At 63.1% G+C, this 15,482-nt stretch overlaps 1 protein-coding gene across 6 annotated transcripts in view; it reads left to right on the plus strand.

Annotated features, from left to right (window-relative positions):
* The window catches only part of BAIAP2 (BAR/IMD domain containing adaptor protein 2), a 68,255-nt gene that overhangs the window by 33,382 nt on the left and 19,391 nt on the right, over positions 1–15,482 (plus strand). For all 6 annotated transcript variants that reach the window (XM_045888300.3, XM_064583241.1, XM_045888297.3 and 3 more), the window contains exons 4-6: positions 7,668–7,729; positions 8,449–8,520; positions 9,115–9,252. In XM_045888300.3, coding sequence (XP_045744256.1) covers positions 7,668–7,729; positions 8,449–8,520; positions 9,115–9,252 — 272 coding nt within the window. The remainder of the gene's footprint in view (positions 1–7,667; positions 7,730–8,448; positions 8,521–9,114; positions 9,253–15,482) is intronic.

Here is a 15,482-nt window from a genome sequence, read left to right on the forward strand (position 1 = left end):
GTTCAGCTTCTTGTCATTTGAGGGTTATAAGAACACGTCGTATCTTCTGCAAAAAGAAAAAGGAAAAAACCAAAAAGCCAGCATGAATCTTCACAAATGTTGGTGTTGTGAAGGCGTGGGAGGGCTGTGCAGATCCAGACGAAGACCCCAGCACCCGAGGAGCAAGGCACGAATCCCAGCACCGTGCACGTTCCCGGGCACCTGCCTGGGACCCTGCGGAGGACCGAGTGGTTCCGAGTGCTTGAAGCCTGGTTCAGATGGACAGAATGCGGAGTTCCTAACGGAGAGACGCAAGATGGCCGTGCGGTCCCGGCTGGGGGGAAGCTCGCGGACGGCCTGCCCGCGTCCCGGTGCGCCGTGTGGGCTGTCGAGTGGAGAGGGTCCGCTTTCCTCGTGGGGGTGGCGGTGCTCCTCTGGTGGCCCCAGGCCCTGCTCGCAGAGCGTGCGTGTGTATGCACACATGGCAAAGCAGATTCGCAAAACCCTGGGGGCCAGGGGACCCAGGTGGCGGGTGGGCGGGTATGTATTATTCTTGTGCCCTTCGGAAGGTTCAGAAGGTCGGGCTGCGAGGAGAGCGTGTACCGTGCTCTAAGCCACGGGGAGGAACGGCTCACTCGAAGCCGTGACTCACGGCCCTTTGGATGGCCCGCAGTTCCCACTGTGTTTACCCAGGGCCACCAACGGAAACGTCTGGGTGGGGCCATGGGACTGGCCTCAGACGTGCCCACAGGCCGTCCTGCAGCCCACAGGGGAGTCCCGGGTGCCAGCCGGCTGCTGCGGGGGCCCGCCTCACACCTCTGGTCCCGTGGGAGGCGGCTCTGCGCCTGTGCTGGTCTTGGGTTCAGAGAAGCTGCCAGACGGGTCTCCCTGCTGCTGGCCGCTCCCTGTGCTCGTGGTCTCCGTACCCCATGGTGGCCACCAGGAGCCCTGGGACCCCGAGGCCACGTCCCCATCCGCTGCCAGCCCCACGGACTTGCAGCCCTGCTGTCCGGGCCCATCGTCTGTGTGTGTCTCCCAGGAGAGTGCAGGGGCTCCAGGAGGAGGGCCTCTGTTCACCGAGTCCCCCAGAGCAGCACCTGGCACAAAGCGGGTGCTCACTCAACAGCCGTGGGCCCGACTGCAGAGGATGAAGTGTGAGCAAGCCCCCAAGCTGCGAGCCGCTCACCTTTACCTGCATATGCCAGTTCTCATGCTGGGACACCGGCCGGGTGCGTGTACTTCTTTGTAGTTTCCGAAGGTTTTCCTGGTTCTGAGACACGTCACAGGTGTGGTCTTACGACCCTGCATGAGTGTGAAATGGCTGAGTACGTCCCACTCTGTGTTGCCTGGTGGCCCACCCTCCACGCTGTCCTTCTGGCAGTTCCGAAAGCCCCCTGGGATGCGTGGCTGATGCTTCTACGGCACCTGCTCACAGGACACGGCGGTACGCCGGTGGGCACTGTCCTCTCCCGGGTTCCGGCCCGAGAGCCTCGGGCCTGCCCGGCTGTCCCCCTGCCGTGGGGCCCCTTCACCCGCACCTCTGTGTCTGCGGCCAGGCCCCCCATTCTCGCACCCTGCCATGCTCCCTCTGTGCGGCTGGAGTCTCTTGTTTCTGCCTTTTTCTCTCCTTGGTGGGTACCTTCAGTCCCCAGGGGCTAGGCAGCACCTGACTCTGGGGCCAGCTGGGCCCCTCCATCCTCGTCCTGGCACTGAGTTTCCTGCTGGGGCCAGTGCAAGTTTTTGAGGGTCTGTCGGGACTTTTTCTGTAAAAGCAGTGTGACCGAGTCCTGGTGTCCCCTCCCGCCGTGACCCCAGGGTTTGACAGAAGCCAGTGCCCGCTCTCCCCCGAGGACAGCCTCCGCCCTCCTGCCCGCCCGCACGGCTCTGAGGGGACGGCTGCCTAGTCACCTGGAGCGGCCGGGACATCAATTCCTCCGAGAATCTGCAGGTTCACTTGTGGCATCCGGGCATCAGGCTCGTTTGGAGGAGCCTCAGGGGGGCCTGTGGCTCTGGACTGCCCAGCCTCTGACTCCCACACGTGGTGGCCCTGGCCCGGGAGGCCCTGCTCTGCTTGGCTGCTCTGGGGTCCACCGGTCTAGGAGTGGTTTTGCTGTAAGCAGGTGGGCAAACCGCAGAACGGGTGTTGTGAAGACCAGCACGTGCAAGAGAGCGCAGGGCTGTGGTGCGGTCAGATGCCCCCCGACGAGGGCGGAATGTCGCAGCCCTGCCAGCACCTGCCTGAGCCGGTGGCATCCACCTGTCCGTTGACAGACAGACGGAAAAACAGCAAGCACTCGATCCCTGTGCCAGGTGTCGTGCATCCGTCAGAGGAGGTGACAAGCTGACCCGCTGCCACATACAGGAGCCTACAGAACGTGCTCCATGGGGAAGCCAGGCACAGAGGGCCATATCTGCGTGTACGCTTCCATTTACGTGGAACGTCCAGAACGGGGAAACCCATAGAGACGAGGACTGATGGCTGTGAGAGGCTGGAGGGATAGGAGTTCATGGGGACAGATTTTTTTGTGGTGGTGGAATGTTCTGGAATTAGGGGTGGTGGTTGCTCAACGTTGGTGCATGTCCTGGAGGACAGAGTTGCCGTCAGGGGGCACAGAGGCCTGGGCTCCGGCAGCTCCATGTCCAGCCACCCCGGCTCCAGCACCATGTCCTTGTTGGGGGCCCTGTCCCCACTGGAAGGCTGGACACTCTCTGGCCTGTCACCCCAGGGCTGGGCCACCACCCTGAGGCACCAGACACCCCAGCTGGCTCCCAAGGCCCCCCAGCCCGTCTTCAGCTGCGTGTGGACGTGTCCACGTGCTCAGGCTCCCAGGTCGGGCATGACTGTCCCACTGTTGTCCTGTGTTAGCCCCACGAGACAAAACCGGCTGAGGCCCAGCCAGACGTTCCCTCCACGTTTTACTCCCCACAGCGGGCTGTGCTGGAGGGGAAGATGAGCGGCACGTCCCCGTGTGTCTGTGAGCAGGCGCAGCGTGTGTGCCTGTGTGTGTGTGTATCTGCGTGTGTGTGTGCATGCCTGAGCGTGTGTGCACACATGTGTCTGTGTATGTGTGTGTGTCCGTGTTTGCACGTGTGTGCATGCCTGAGCGTGTGCACACGTGTGCCTGTGTGTCCCTGTGTTTGCACGTGTGTGCATGCCTGAGCGTGTGCGCACATGTGTCTGTGTATGCGTGTGTGCATATACACACATGAGTGTGTTTTGTGTGCACACGGATGCACATGTGTGTGTGGGCTGGCTGCCTGGCCCCTGCTTCTCCCGGGGGACGGGCGTTGCTGTGTGTACACTAAACATGTTTGAGGTTACGGGGAGCACCTGAAACATTAAAACCCTGAGCTGAGGGGTGTGCAGCGGAGGTGACTCACTGCTGACCCGGCTGCTTGACCGGCAGGGTAAACACTCGGCAGGAGGGTTGGAGAGGACGTGGCCTCTGATTCAGATGCCTCCGTGTCTTGGACACTGTTGAGTCCTGCGTGAAGCCTGTGGCGTGCGTGTGGGCCTCTTCTCTCGTCTGTGCTCCCGGTGGCCTTTACCCCTTCCTCACCCGCAAATCCTCCTCCACACCTGTGAGCTGTTGAGCCTGTGTGGTCCCCTGGCTCTAACCTAGCCACCAGGCCTCAGGGTTTTCTGACTCACTAGGCCCATGTGTGGCAGGGGCTGCCCTCCCATGCCCGCTGTGCCCTGGGTGTGGGCGCCTGCCGCCTGGCACCCCTCTATTGACACTCTGGAGCCCTGGCAGTTCTTTCAGGTGGTGGTTCTCGGGCAGAGTTATCCCGCCCATCTGCTGTTTGCTCTGGCAAGGCTGAGTCTGAGCTGCTATTTTAAACCCAGTTTTTCAAGTTTAGGACCTGTCTGAGCTATGAACCCAAGACACGGATACCCCCGGGCCTATGTATCTGCACTCAGTGGAGGCCAGGGGACAGCCTGTGGCCTCCTTCCAGGGAGGGGGTCCCCACTCCGTGCTGTCCCTAACGTGGGAGAGATGGGGTGGAGAGAGTCATGGAACCCAAAAATCAGACACAGCCCTGGCCAGCTCACTGGCGCTCAGGACCTTCCCGAGCTTGCCTTCTGGACCCGGAAAGCATGGTGGAGGAGACAAGTGAGTGTTGGTGCAGACGCCTGGGGCTCTCTCTTACTTCTCGGGGAGCGGGACTTGGGGGGCAGCCCTGCCCTTGCCCCCTGCAGCCAGCTCAGTGCGTCCAGCAGCACTCCAGGGGTCCAGTGCCTGGCAGGGGCTCGTTCATCCACCTACCACCACCTCGCATGGTTCGTGAGCATATGGTTTCTAGCAGCTGCTTGTAAAACGCAGTTTAAAAATTGCCTGCGTGGGCTGGATGTGCAGCCACGGGTTTGCAGCTTAGAGCTGAGTGTGCGCACGGGCCATGGGCCGGCGGCGGGGGGGAGGCGGGCCTGTCAGTGCGGGCAGTGGCCGGGGGAGACGGCGGGGTGCTCTGAGCATGTCGGCAGCGGGGCGCAGTGGCCACGGTTCCTCACGAAGCTTCACGAAGCACCTTTCTGGATGTCAGGAACTCCTTTCCTAAATTTAGGAATTGTTCTTCACCGGCGTTCTTACTGTTTTCAGATGTTCTCCTTGAGCTAGTTGTGCACAGACGTTTCAGGAATTACGTGTTTTTCGTTTGGTCTTGATGTTGACTTACCGTTTTGGGGCCCAAAGCGTGGCCGATGCCGTGGGTGCTGCCCCGGTGGGGAGACGGTGCTGGACCACGGCTTGCTTGTGTCGGACTCACGGACTTGGTGGCCCTCGCGAGGGCTGTGGGGGCAGAGGGTGGGTGTATGAGGGCCGTGCCCACCAGGCCGTGTTCTCGGGCTCTTCCCCACGCTGGCCGGACCTCGTGCCCTGTGAGCACTGCCCCCCTTGGCCTCAGTTTAACCGATTCCCACATGCCCTTGGGCAGAGAGCCGGAAGGTGGGTCCAGGGCCCCCCGACACAGGTAGACCCCCGTGTCACAAACAAGACCTCAGACGTTTTCCCCACCCCAGAGTGGTGGGTGTTTGTCCTGGGAGAGTTCCGGAATACCAAAGGCACAGAGTAGCAGAATCAAGTTGAAGCTGCTGCTCTTGGGTCTTAGACGGATTCTGAGCATCGGAGCTCGGACCTGTGGGTCTGGGTCTGCTCTGGGCGCCACTCCGGCTCCACGGGACGCGTCCCCGCCGCACACACCAGGGCGGGGGTCAGAAAGTCCGAGGCGGCCCCCAGCTGTCTCACCCCAAGCAGGTGCTGGTGGGGCTCGGGGTCTGTCATAGGCAAGGTGGCGGCAGCCTGGCCTTGTCCCTGGGACCACCCTGGCTACTCGCTCCTGTTTGTCTCAGTGGCTTCCCTCCCGCCAAGGCTGGCAGCCGGGCCCTTTCGTGTCACCTCGTACCCCCTGTCATTCTTGGGCTCTGCCCTGACACATCAGACCCCCAGAGTCGGGATTGGGTAGGAGGACGGTTGAGGCCAGGGCAGACTCGATCTCTCCTGCAGGGGCCGGTCAACTCATCTCCCCGCCCCACGTGCAGTTGCCCACCGACCACACGTGGTCACAGCTCCGACCCGACCACGGGAAGCCACGGCAGAGGCAGGGCCTGCTTCCCAGGGCCATCCATGCTTGTCCTGTTCCCTGTTGCGGCGCCGTCAGGCCCGAGGTCAGACCCGCATCTGGAGCAGGTGCAGGAGTAGCTTCGGGAGCTCAGGGCGCTGACGGGCGTTCCCCGCTGTGGTTCTGGCATGGGCGTCTGTGGCAATTCCGCCATGCGATGCGCTCAGCACACCGAGTTAGGTGGTTTGTGCCCCGGGAGCTCCCGGGGTCTGCTCCTGCTCGTGCGTGTCCCCTCTCTCAGACTCCCGGGTGGGACGCAGCCAGCCCCTGGGCTGCCTGTGTCCACGGGGCCACAGCAGACTGCCTGAGGGAGGCACGTGCTCACACACTCCCGCTTACACCCACACACACTCACACGCCATGATGGTGGCACTGGGCCTGCCCACAGGCCGGGCCCCGGGGGTCTGTGCTTACCCGAGTGGCAGGCCTGAGGGCGTCTCTGCGCCAGATGGGCTCAAGGCTGGCTGAGGAGGACGGACACGTCAGCCTTTCACGGCCTGTGGCGGGACAGTGGGGTCCCAGCCGCCAGCTGAGTCGGCTCCTTGGGACATGCTGAGTCCCTTTCCCTCCCCCGTCCCGACAGAAATCTGGGGCAGAGCAGGTGTTTGGGGACATGTCCAGTAACACTGAGAATCAGATGGCAGAGCTCGGGGCCCTGCAGGGCGGGGTTCTGCTGGCTCAGGTGGAGCCTGGCAGACCCCAAGGCCCTGCTGACCGACAGGTCCGTGGCACGGTCACAGCCGAGGCTCAGCGTGTCCCATGGGCGTCACAGAACAGCCAGTCACCAGGAGAAGTGGACCTCCCCAGAACCCCGTGTTGCTTCTGGGAGGGAAAGTGACCCTGGTGAGGCCATCCATGTGGCTGGCAGGCATTGCCACCCCATCAGGGTGCAAGGGCCGTGGGACCTTGTTCCCATTTCTAGCTGGCCTTGCTGGGGGCCAGGATACCCCTCGTACTGCCCCCCGAAAGTGTCTCTGGGTCACGCGGCCCAGGGGTGAGTAGGGAGGGCGTGCTGGGGTAGGCAGCACTGCAGGGACGGGGCTTGTTCCCTCGAGGGCAGAGGGGTCCCCTGCTCCGTCGTGTCTGCAGCACGTGCACAGCATTTGCTTGGTGAATGGCGCCAAGCGAATACTCGCCATTCGGATGAATGCAGCCAGGTTGCCCATTCCAGCTCTTCTCTCTGCACTCGAGGAGACAGAGCTGTTTGCCCTGGGGAGGGGGCCCTTCACCCTAGTGCTGCAGGGCTGCTGGGCGGCCCTGAGGGTCTCGGGAGGCAGGTGTCCTTGAGTGGCCTCTGGCCTAGAGCTTCTGTTCCCTGGGCCCTGACTTGGGGGTGACCATGCTGGTGTTGCGAGCTGTGCGGTGACCCTCCCGCCACGACCACAACCTGAAACGCTGTGCACCTGCTGGTCCCAGTGACCACGCTTCAGGATGGCAACTGTGTGGAACCTTTTGGAGCTTTGGGAGGAGGAAAACCGAGGCTGAGCCCTCCCCCCGTCCCTGCTCTGGAAAAGATGCTTGCAGAGCTGTACCTGGCGCTCCCGTTGTCCCTAGAGGCCCTCGGCGAGGCCAGCCTGGCGCTGGGCACCTCAGGAGCCTCCTCGGGTCCCTCACCTCTGGGGCCCGCAGCCAGGTCTTATCTTGGCCCCACATAACTCACATGGAGGGCATGGGTGGTGGGTTTGTTGGGCCCCGGTGCCGCCTGGGCCCAGAGTGGGTGGGCCGGCCATGGTTGGCAGCTACGTGTGGGAGCGGGACGCGGGGTAAGATGTACGTGTGCTCATGGCCTCGCTCATGGGCTTGAGATGTGCAAAGGGGCTCCCAGCTTGCCTGTCATGAACCTCAGCTCTTACCCCACCACCCCCAAAGTCGCCCAGTGGCATCCCTTGTCATTCTAGAATTTTCCATCTTGTCTTGGTGTCAACAGAAGAAACAGTGTTCTCCCCCCTGCCCCCGGTGCACCTTTGTCTGCTGGTCACCCACTCCCCAGCCACGGGAGGGTGGAGGGGCCATAGCACAGAGTACTTAACTTTTCTCTCCTTCCCCTCTTCCCCTCCTTCCTGCCTTTCCAGGAGACGTTCTCTTTCAGATGGCCGAAGTCCACAGGCAGATTCAGAATCAGTTGGAAGAGATGGTGAGGCTCCTGGGGAGGAAGGGGCAAATGCAGGGGGGCAGGTCAGTCAGAGGCGAGGAGAAAGCAGGCTGTGTGCTTTGGCCATGTGTCCATGTGGGAACGTTGTGTCATCGTGTGGCTGCACTCAGAAAGATGGGGACAAATCCCAGGCCCGGGACAGAAGTCACATAATGGGGAGGTGACTCATCGTGAGGGCCAAGGACAAACAAGCAGCCAGGAGGAAAGGGCCCAGGCCACACGGGATCTCATACTCCAGGCAGGGACACGGGGTTGCGGGTCTGAGGAGCACACACGTGCTCAGATTCCAGGCCCAGCCAGGACCCAGTAGGTCTAAAGTGAGGGGTCACTCGGGCCCCTCTGTTTGCTCGTGTCAGCTTGAGTAATTCTTCAGCGCTGGAGAGCAGATGGGGGATGGTGGGGAGCGGTTTCTGTGTTCGCCCTGGGAAGCGGAGCCCCCGATGGTATCCAAGGCCAGGACGGTCTGACGTCCCCACTGCTGTTCAGCACTCGTTCCTGGAGGCTTCTGGCTCCGGCTCCCCAGGCCCCGCCCGTCTGTGCAGGCTCATTGGCTCAGGGATCAGACGGGCCCCCTGTCCCTCGGGGTGGCTCGTGTCTGGGGCGCCGTGGTGACCATCCACCTCTCCTGGGAGGGCCCTCCCCCGCCCGCCTCGTGCCCCGGCCTGCAGGGCTCACTGCCCGTGTGTTCTCTCCGTGTCCAGCTGAAGTCTTTCCACAATGAGCTGCTCACACAGTTGGAGCAGAAGGTGGAGCTGGATTCCAGGTACCTGAGCGTAAGTAGCCAACACCTGTCGGGTTGCCCGCACTGCTCCCCCTCGCGCTTGGCATCTCCCGGGTGGTCAGCTCGCTGCGAGCCTGCCATCCTGCAGGTTCCCCGGCCCTCCCCATGCCTGCCCGTCTGGGAGTGAGCGCAGCGCGTGGGGGAAGCCAGCTCGTCCAGTGCCTTGCGTGCCCAGTTCTGGCACCCCCGCAGCTCGCCACCTTCCGTAGTGACGATGGCACCACGCTGCCCCCCTGCGGAGCCTGCAGACTCCGTCTCTGTGACCTGGAGGCCTTGGTGCCCCGTCCCTGTGCCGTCACCTCTCCCCAGGGCCAGAGGGGCCCGAGGTGCTGCACTCTGTCGGGGTGTGCGACCTGTGCTCATGGGAGGCGCCCTGGCTCTTGGCGGTGGAGGAAGGGGAGAGGCCCAGATTTCGTGTGTGGGACCATGGGCCACCGCAGGAGGGTGAGGCCTGGGTTGGCCGTGCTCCCCCCTCAGCCTGCGGCCAGGTGTTGCCGGCCGCCCTCGGGGCCGTGCGGGCTGAAGCTGTGCAGAGAGCCGGAAGGGCCATCGGCTTATGGGTCTGTGTGGCGTCTTTGACTCTCAGGCCGCGTTGAAGAAATACCAGACGGAGCAAAGGAGCAAGGGTGACGCTCTGGACAAGTGCCAGGCCGAGCTGAAGAAACTCCGCAAGAAGAGCCAGGGCAGCAAAAACCCGCAGAAGTACTCGGACAAGGAGCTGCAGGTAGGACTCGGGCCCGCTGTCATGACTCCGGCGGCCCCTTGAGCGAGCAGTGCCGAGGAAGCGCTCCCCTCCCCGGGCCCTCTTGGTGGACCTGGGCAGAGCCGGGCTCTGTTCTCCCGGTGGGTTTGGGGCAGCGAGTACCTCCCATCCTAGAGCCAGCAGATGGCCGGCGTGGGCCTGCGGCCCCCCTGCCCTGTTCTCGGAGCCTCGGTGGGGCACTGGAAGGCTTGCTGCCAAAGGAGCGGAGACCCCAAGGACATCTTGCTCTGTCCTCTGGATTCTGCCCCCAGGACTGGGCCCAGACTCTGCAGGCTGACGCTGGCCGGTCAAGTGGCTCAGCGGCCCGAGAGGCACAGGGCACAGGAGGGCGCAGGAGGGGCCCGCCCTGGTGTGGCCTCCCTCACCACTGGGCCCAGCGTTGCAGGCACCGTGTGCGCAACGGACCAGGGATTTGGGACAGAGTGGCCCTAATATACCTGATTCACCCGAACCCCCTGGCCAGTTGACACAGATCAGGCCTACAATACCCGCTGCCGAGGCCCCACGTAACTCAGATGAGGAGGAAAGACAAAACAGCTCCCAGCCACTTCGGGGCGAGGGGAGCCCCATGGGGCCGAGCATGGGCGTGAGCCCCTCATCTCCTGAGGCCCCACCCTCGGTGCCGGCTGTCAAGTTGGCAAGCCTTGAGGTGCGCCGTGCACCCCCGCTCTTCCCCACGTGTTTGCGTCTGCCTACGAGTGCCTCGCGGGCACGCACCCCGCACCCTCCCCTAGTGTGGTGCCGGCGAGCAGCCCACCTGGTGGGGCGCAGGGGCCTGGCAGCAGCAGGTGAGAACTGTCACCCTGCGTGCAGAGCACCACGGCCTAGTGAGGGGAGCGGAGGTGCCGGTCGTCCGGGGCAGCGGTGGAACAGCGCCCGCCATTCTCAGCGTGACTTCCCCTTGTCAGGCGTGTCCTTGCGCCACGCTCTTGGCTCCGTCATGCCCGGTGACTGCCCCTAAGCTGTCACCGCCCTGGAGGCCTGAGCCCCTGAGGCTGTCCGGCGGGGGGCCCTTATAGGCGGAGTCAGATCTAGAAGCGGGCTGTGAGGCTGAGGGGTGGAGAAAGCCACACTTCGCTGGATGTCTCCGTTTCATGTCCCCCCCCCAATGTGTTTTGTCATTTTGCTCCCTGAAAGCTTGATCATGATTGGCGCCCCCGCCCCCTGGAGACCATGAACCCCCTCGGCACAGGTGTTTGCACCAGAGCTCCCCCTGGGGGGCCCTGGGCTGGTGGGGCGCTGGGGCACCGAGGCCGGCTCGTCCAGGCTTCAGCCACCTGCCAGGTGGGGCTGGGAGCCTGCGCACCCCCCCTTGAGGCGCTTTGTTCTTCTCTTGGGTTCAGCTTTGAAATACGCTTCACGTGCCATGGAAGGGACACGGGGCGGCTTTGCGTGTGGCCATCTGTATGGCTATGCCGCTGTCCCCACGCTCCATTTTAGAGGGTTTCCAGCACCCCAGAAAGGAAGCCCCTGCCCATCAGCGGACACCCATGCCCCCCAGGCAGCCAGTGACCTACCGTCCGCATGTGACTCGGCCCGGTCTGGGCATCACGCGTGAATGGAGTCCCCACTGTGTGGCCTCCTGCACGTGGTCCTTCACACTCAGTTCTCGAGGTTCATCCACCCTGTGGCCTGTGCTTCCTTCCCTTTTACAGCCGCAAACGTGGAGGCTGTGTCCTGAGCAGGGCCTGGGCCCTGGACCCGTGGACCTGCCCTGTGACCAGCCTTCTGGGGGCCGTCACAAGCACACTTGCAGCTGGAGGGTAGCGGTCGCGGCAGGACGCTGGCCGGCAGGTCCTGCGCCCGGGGTGGGGGGGCGGGCTGGGTGGAGGCCAGACCCCAGGGCTGGCGGCCTTGATGGCATTCGCTCCTGCTCCACGGGGAGCCTGAGACCCCCCGTGTCGGTGGAGTCTGGAGACTGCTGCATCTGGCTCCAGCCGCCCACACCCCTCAGTGCTCCCTGCTCCACCCTGGACCCTGGGCCTGTGGAGCCAGAGGGGGTTTGCTTCCTTAGTTGGGCAGGGCCGGAAGGGGACCCGGCAGGGGCTCTTCATGCACTACTCTTGCTGTGCTGGAAAATTGGGGGCCCTTTTCTCCCTGCACGGGGTCTCCCCGCAGTGCCCCAGTTGGCGAGCTGGCCACGCCCACCCTGGCCTCCTGGGGCTCCTCCTCAGAGATATGCAACTGCTCTTTCTTCCCGTCTGAGGGTCACCCCCTGACCAAGGCCCCCCCGTGCCCCCAGCACGGCCAGGTCACGTCCCCTCCTCCCTGGGCTCCTGCTGTACAGCAGCGTCTGTCACCCACCTTGTGGCTTGCAGACACCTGGGCTGGCCCCACCCGCCCGGCCCCGCCCAGCCCCTCCCCGCCCCTCCCCACCCGGCCCCTGCTGTGAGGCCCCCGGACTGTCGGATCTCGATTGCACCCCTGGCTTTGTCCCTTACAAGGGGTGTGGTCGCGGCGGGCTCCAGGCGCTTGCGCAGCCTGCCTGCCCATTTACGAGGTGGGGTCCTTCCCTCCTCCCGTGCTGACGCTGACCTAGTGGGATTCCCCTTCCTCTTTCATGCACCTGCTCAGAACCTTCTCCTCTGGCCACCTTTTGGTCTTCTGCTTTTCCAAATCTCTCTTCCTTCTCTGTTGGATCCAAAACTATCCAAGGGTTTTATTGTGATTTCCCCAAGTCACTGAGCTCCTTCCAGGGAGGGCTGGGTCCTGTGTTGCACACATGTCCCGTGTGGTGCCCAGCCCGGGGTGGCCGCACAGTGACATCCAGGATGTGCCCGGTGATTTCAGTTTTCTTTCTTGAGGGTGGAAGCAAAAGGACTGTTGAACCACCATGTGGAACTCCGAGAAGCTGGGCCAGGACATCCTCAGAGCCCCACGCCCGGGTCTGTGCTGGGTCAGATGGGCTACCTGGTGCACTCCGAGCTGGCAGGAGGCCCGCCAGCCACCTGTCCAGGGCGGATGATTCTTTTGTTTTTTGGGTTTTTTTAAGGTGTTTTTTTTTTTTTAAGATTTTATTTGAGAAAGAATGAGAGAGAGAGAGAGCACAGGAGGGGGGCGGGCCAGAGGGAGAAGCAGACTCCCTGCTAAGCAGGGAGCCCAATGTGGGACTCGATCCCAGGAGCCTGGGATCATGACCTGAGCTGAAGGCAGACGCTAAACCGACCGAGCCACCCAGGCGCCCCCGGGATGGATGTTTCTGAGCCCAGTGGCCTTGCTGAGATGCCCGCCTGCCTGGGTGCCTGTGGGCCCTTTGGCACGTGGGGCTGTCCATGCTGGTGGCTGCAGGCCTTGCCAAGCCGGCCAGGAGGCAGGGTCTGACTTCTGTTAGGAGGTGCAGCTGCCGGCCTGGGAGGGCCACGGGGGCCTTTTGGAGTGACCAGCCTCCTTCCACACCCTGTTCCCTGGGATAGTGGTTTTTGCCCTAGAGCTGAGGTCCTGTTGGAGACCCTTCCGTGAGGAAGAGTGAGGCCCTCCTCTTGCTATCTCCTTCTCAGTTTTCTGGAGCACCTGGCCCCAGCTCTACCACAGTCCTGCGGGCTGTCCCCGTGGCCACATGTACCATGTGCTCCGAGCTCTTCACTCCTGTGTGTCTCCCTGCACAATTCGCAGGGGCTTGAGCACTGTCCCCAGCCCTGAGGAAGAGCTGGGAGGGGCAGATGGGCCCACATGGTGTTACAGGGGCAGGAGGTGGGATCTGACCTGTGTGGGCTCCTGGGGCCGTGCCCTTGGGCTGAGAGGAAGAGAGTAATGACCCCAGGGAAGGGGAGTGACCTGGGCTCCAAACACAGCTGCTGGCCTTTCCCGGCTCAACTCCTGGGGCCTCTCCTCTCCATAAGGCCCCTCACTGGGGGCGGGGGAGGGGGGCCTGGGCCATATGCTGCCTGGTGGGCTGTGTGTGCAGGTGGAAGCAGGTCCCGCAGCCCGTGACTCATACGGGGGCCCCTCCCGGGGGTCCTCAAGCTGCACCCAAGCCTCTGCCCTGATGGGCCCCTCCTGGCAGAGCAGGTGGCAGGCGGCATGCCCAGACTGCCCGAGCCTGGGCGACGGGCTTTCTCACGGGTGGACGCTATGGCCAGGAGGCTCCGGCATGTGATTTCAAGCATGGGTTTGCTGAGTGCCATGGAGAGGTGGGTGGTCTTTCATGAGACTCGATTGCTGGGATCCCCTGTGTGTCTTCTAGAGCCCCCAGCCCACATGTGCTCCCTCCCAGACTTGAGCTTTGTGTGTGCAGAACACTTGCTGGGGAGAGTGGTAAGGCTGCCCGCCAGGCAGGGGCCAACCCTCAGAGCTCCTCGGGCAGCTCTGTGCCTCCCAGAGAGGCCGACTGGTCAAGGGCGCCCACACATCTTGTCCTCCCCCAAGGCCTCTGAATTGTGTGGCCAGTGGTCAGGCGGTGCCAGGGCAGGGGGCCTGCCCATGGAGTGGAGCTGTTTAGGGTGGAGGAAGGTAAAGTTGATCAGACCTGCCCCAGAAAGAGCAGAAGACCGAGAGTGTCCGTCAGTCCATCAGCGGTGGGCTCCCTGTGAATGGGACTGGGTCAGAGCTGGCCATTTTCAAGAACTGCCGGTAATTGAAACTGTGTTTTGGGATTTCCATGAAGAGAACTGATTTTGATTATAGGTCAGGGAACAGGCACTCAGAGGCATTTGGGGCGCTAACTAGGACAAGGGTTGCGTCTGGAAGTAGGGAAGGCACCACGTGCTGTCCCCACGGCCGAGGCCGCTCCCCAGACCTCCAGCTCCACACCCACGGCAGTGCCCGTCTGTGTGGAGGGCGCCGTAGGGCACGTGGTCGGTGGAGGACATGCTGTGTGTCTGGCGGGGTGGCAGGCCTGGTTTGGTGACCCTGTCCCTTTGGCCCTCGGCATGTCCACTGGGCCTGTGTCCCCTTCCCCAGGCATGTGGTGTGAGCGGTTCCACTGTGGCCTTTGTCAGGGTTCTCAAAACTTCTGGGTGATTCTGAAGGGCAGCCGGTCCCACGGGGCAGCTCATGGTCCCAGGGCTTCTGAGTGGCTGGTGTGGAAGTGGCAGATCCTGTAGGGCCCGGGTGACAGTGTCCCCTGTTTTTATTTCATTTGTCTTCAGCCCTGGTCCAGCTCTGACTAGAATAGGACTGAGCACAGACAGGAGACCTCACCCTTCAAGGGGGTCATGACTGATAGAAAATCCAGGGATGCACGTTGGGGGTGAGGTGGGCTGGGGTCACAGGGAAGCAGTGTGTCCCTCCCAAACTGTATGCGGGCTCCATATGCTGAAAGAGGGGCTGCCGATACCCCAAGTGTTTCAAGGCCCCAGAGGCAGAGGGGTGGAGCCCGGCCCGGGGTTACCTGGGTGTGGGCCCAGACTGCTTGCCCAAGCTCAGTGGGCCGCGGCCGTTTGGGGTTCCCAGGCGACCTGGCCCTTGCAGCCCCTGATCCGGGCAGGGTCTGGCTATTGGGAAGAGCAGCGGGTGCTGGGGGCCGGGGTTGCCGGGGTGCTCGGAGGTGCAGGGAGCGTCCGGCCAGGCCCAGGTCCCTCTTCCGTTCCCTCCTCCCCCCAGGCCACGCAGCCCCGGCTGGCTGGTTGTGCTGGAGGAGAGCGGTCCAGCGGGTTCCTGAGCCCCCTCAGAGGCCGTGGGGCAGGCCTCCCCGTGGCGGCAGGGGGCTCTCCTTGGGGCCTTCAGTCACTTTGCTTCCCCTCCCTGGGCTCGTGTGTTCCAGAAAGCACATGCATCCAGATCCCCAGTCTGAGAAAGGGGGAAATCTGTTTTATTTAAAGGGATGTGTAATTAACAAAACAAAAACAAAATAACCGTAATTTAGATTTTCAAAAAAGGTCACGGCAGAGGCTGGTCCTGTTAATGTGTGGAGTTTGATGCGGTGCTGGTGGTTCGAGCCCTTTAGGTGCCTCCTGTTCTTGTTGTTTAAAAAGCTCTTCTACCCCGAAGGCGGTCTGTGGACAAGTCCACCGGGTGTGAGAAACTAGAGTCCACGGCGCCCTCCAGGAACCTGTGTGTCCAGAGGTGGCATCGGGGGGCACGGCGTTCCCGGGGCGGCTGGGGGAGGACGACGGTCTGCCCCTTCGAGCCCGTCGGGCCACCTGGGCCGTCTCGGCTCCCACTTCTCCGGATGGAGCTGTGCATGGGCTGCGGCCTCGGCGCCGACTTGCACGGCCCGTGAGTGACTTGGGGCATCTTGGGGCGTCAGAGAG

This window comes from Mirounga angustirostris, unplaced genomic scaffold, assembly GCF_029215605.1.
Source record: "Mirounga angustirostris isolate CCGP_5_RB_7025 unplaced genomic scaffold, mMirAng1.0.hap1 SCAF_17, whole genome shotgun sequence".
In the NCBI taxonomy this organism is placed as follows: domain Eukaryota; kingdom Metazoa; phylum Chordata; class Mammalia; order Carnivora; family Phocidae; genus Mirounga; species Mirounga angustirostris.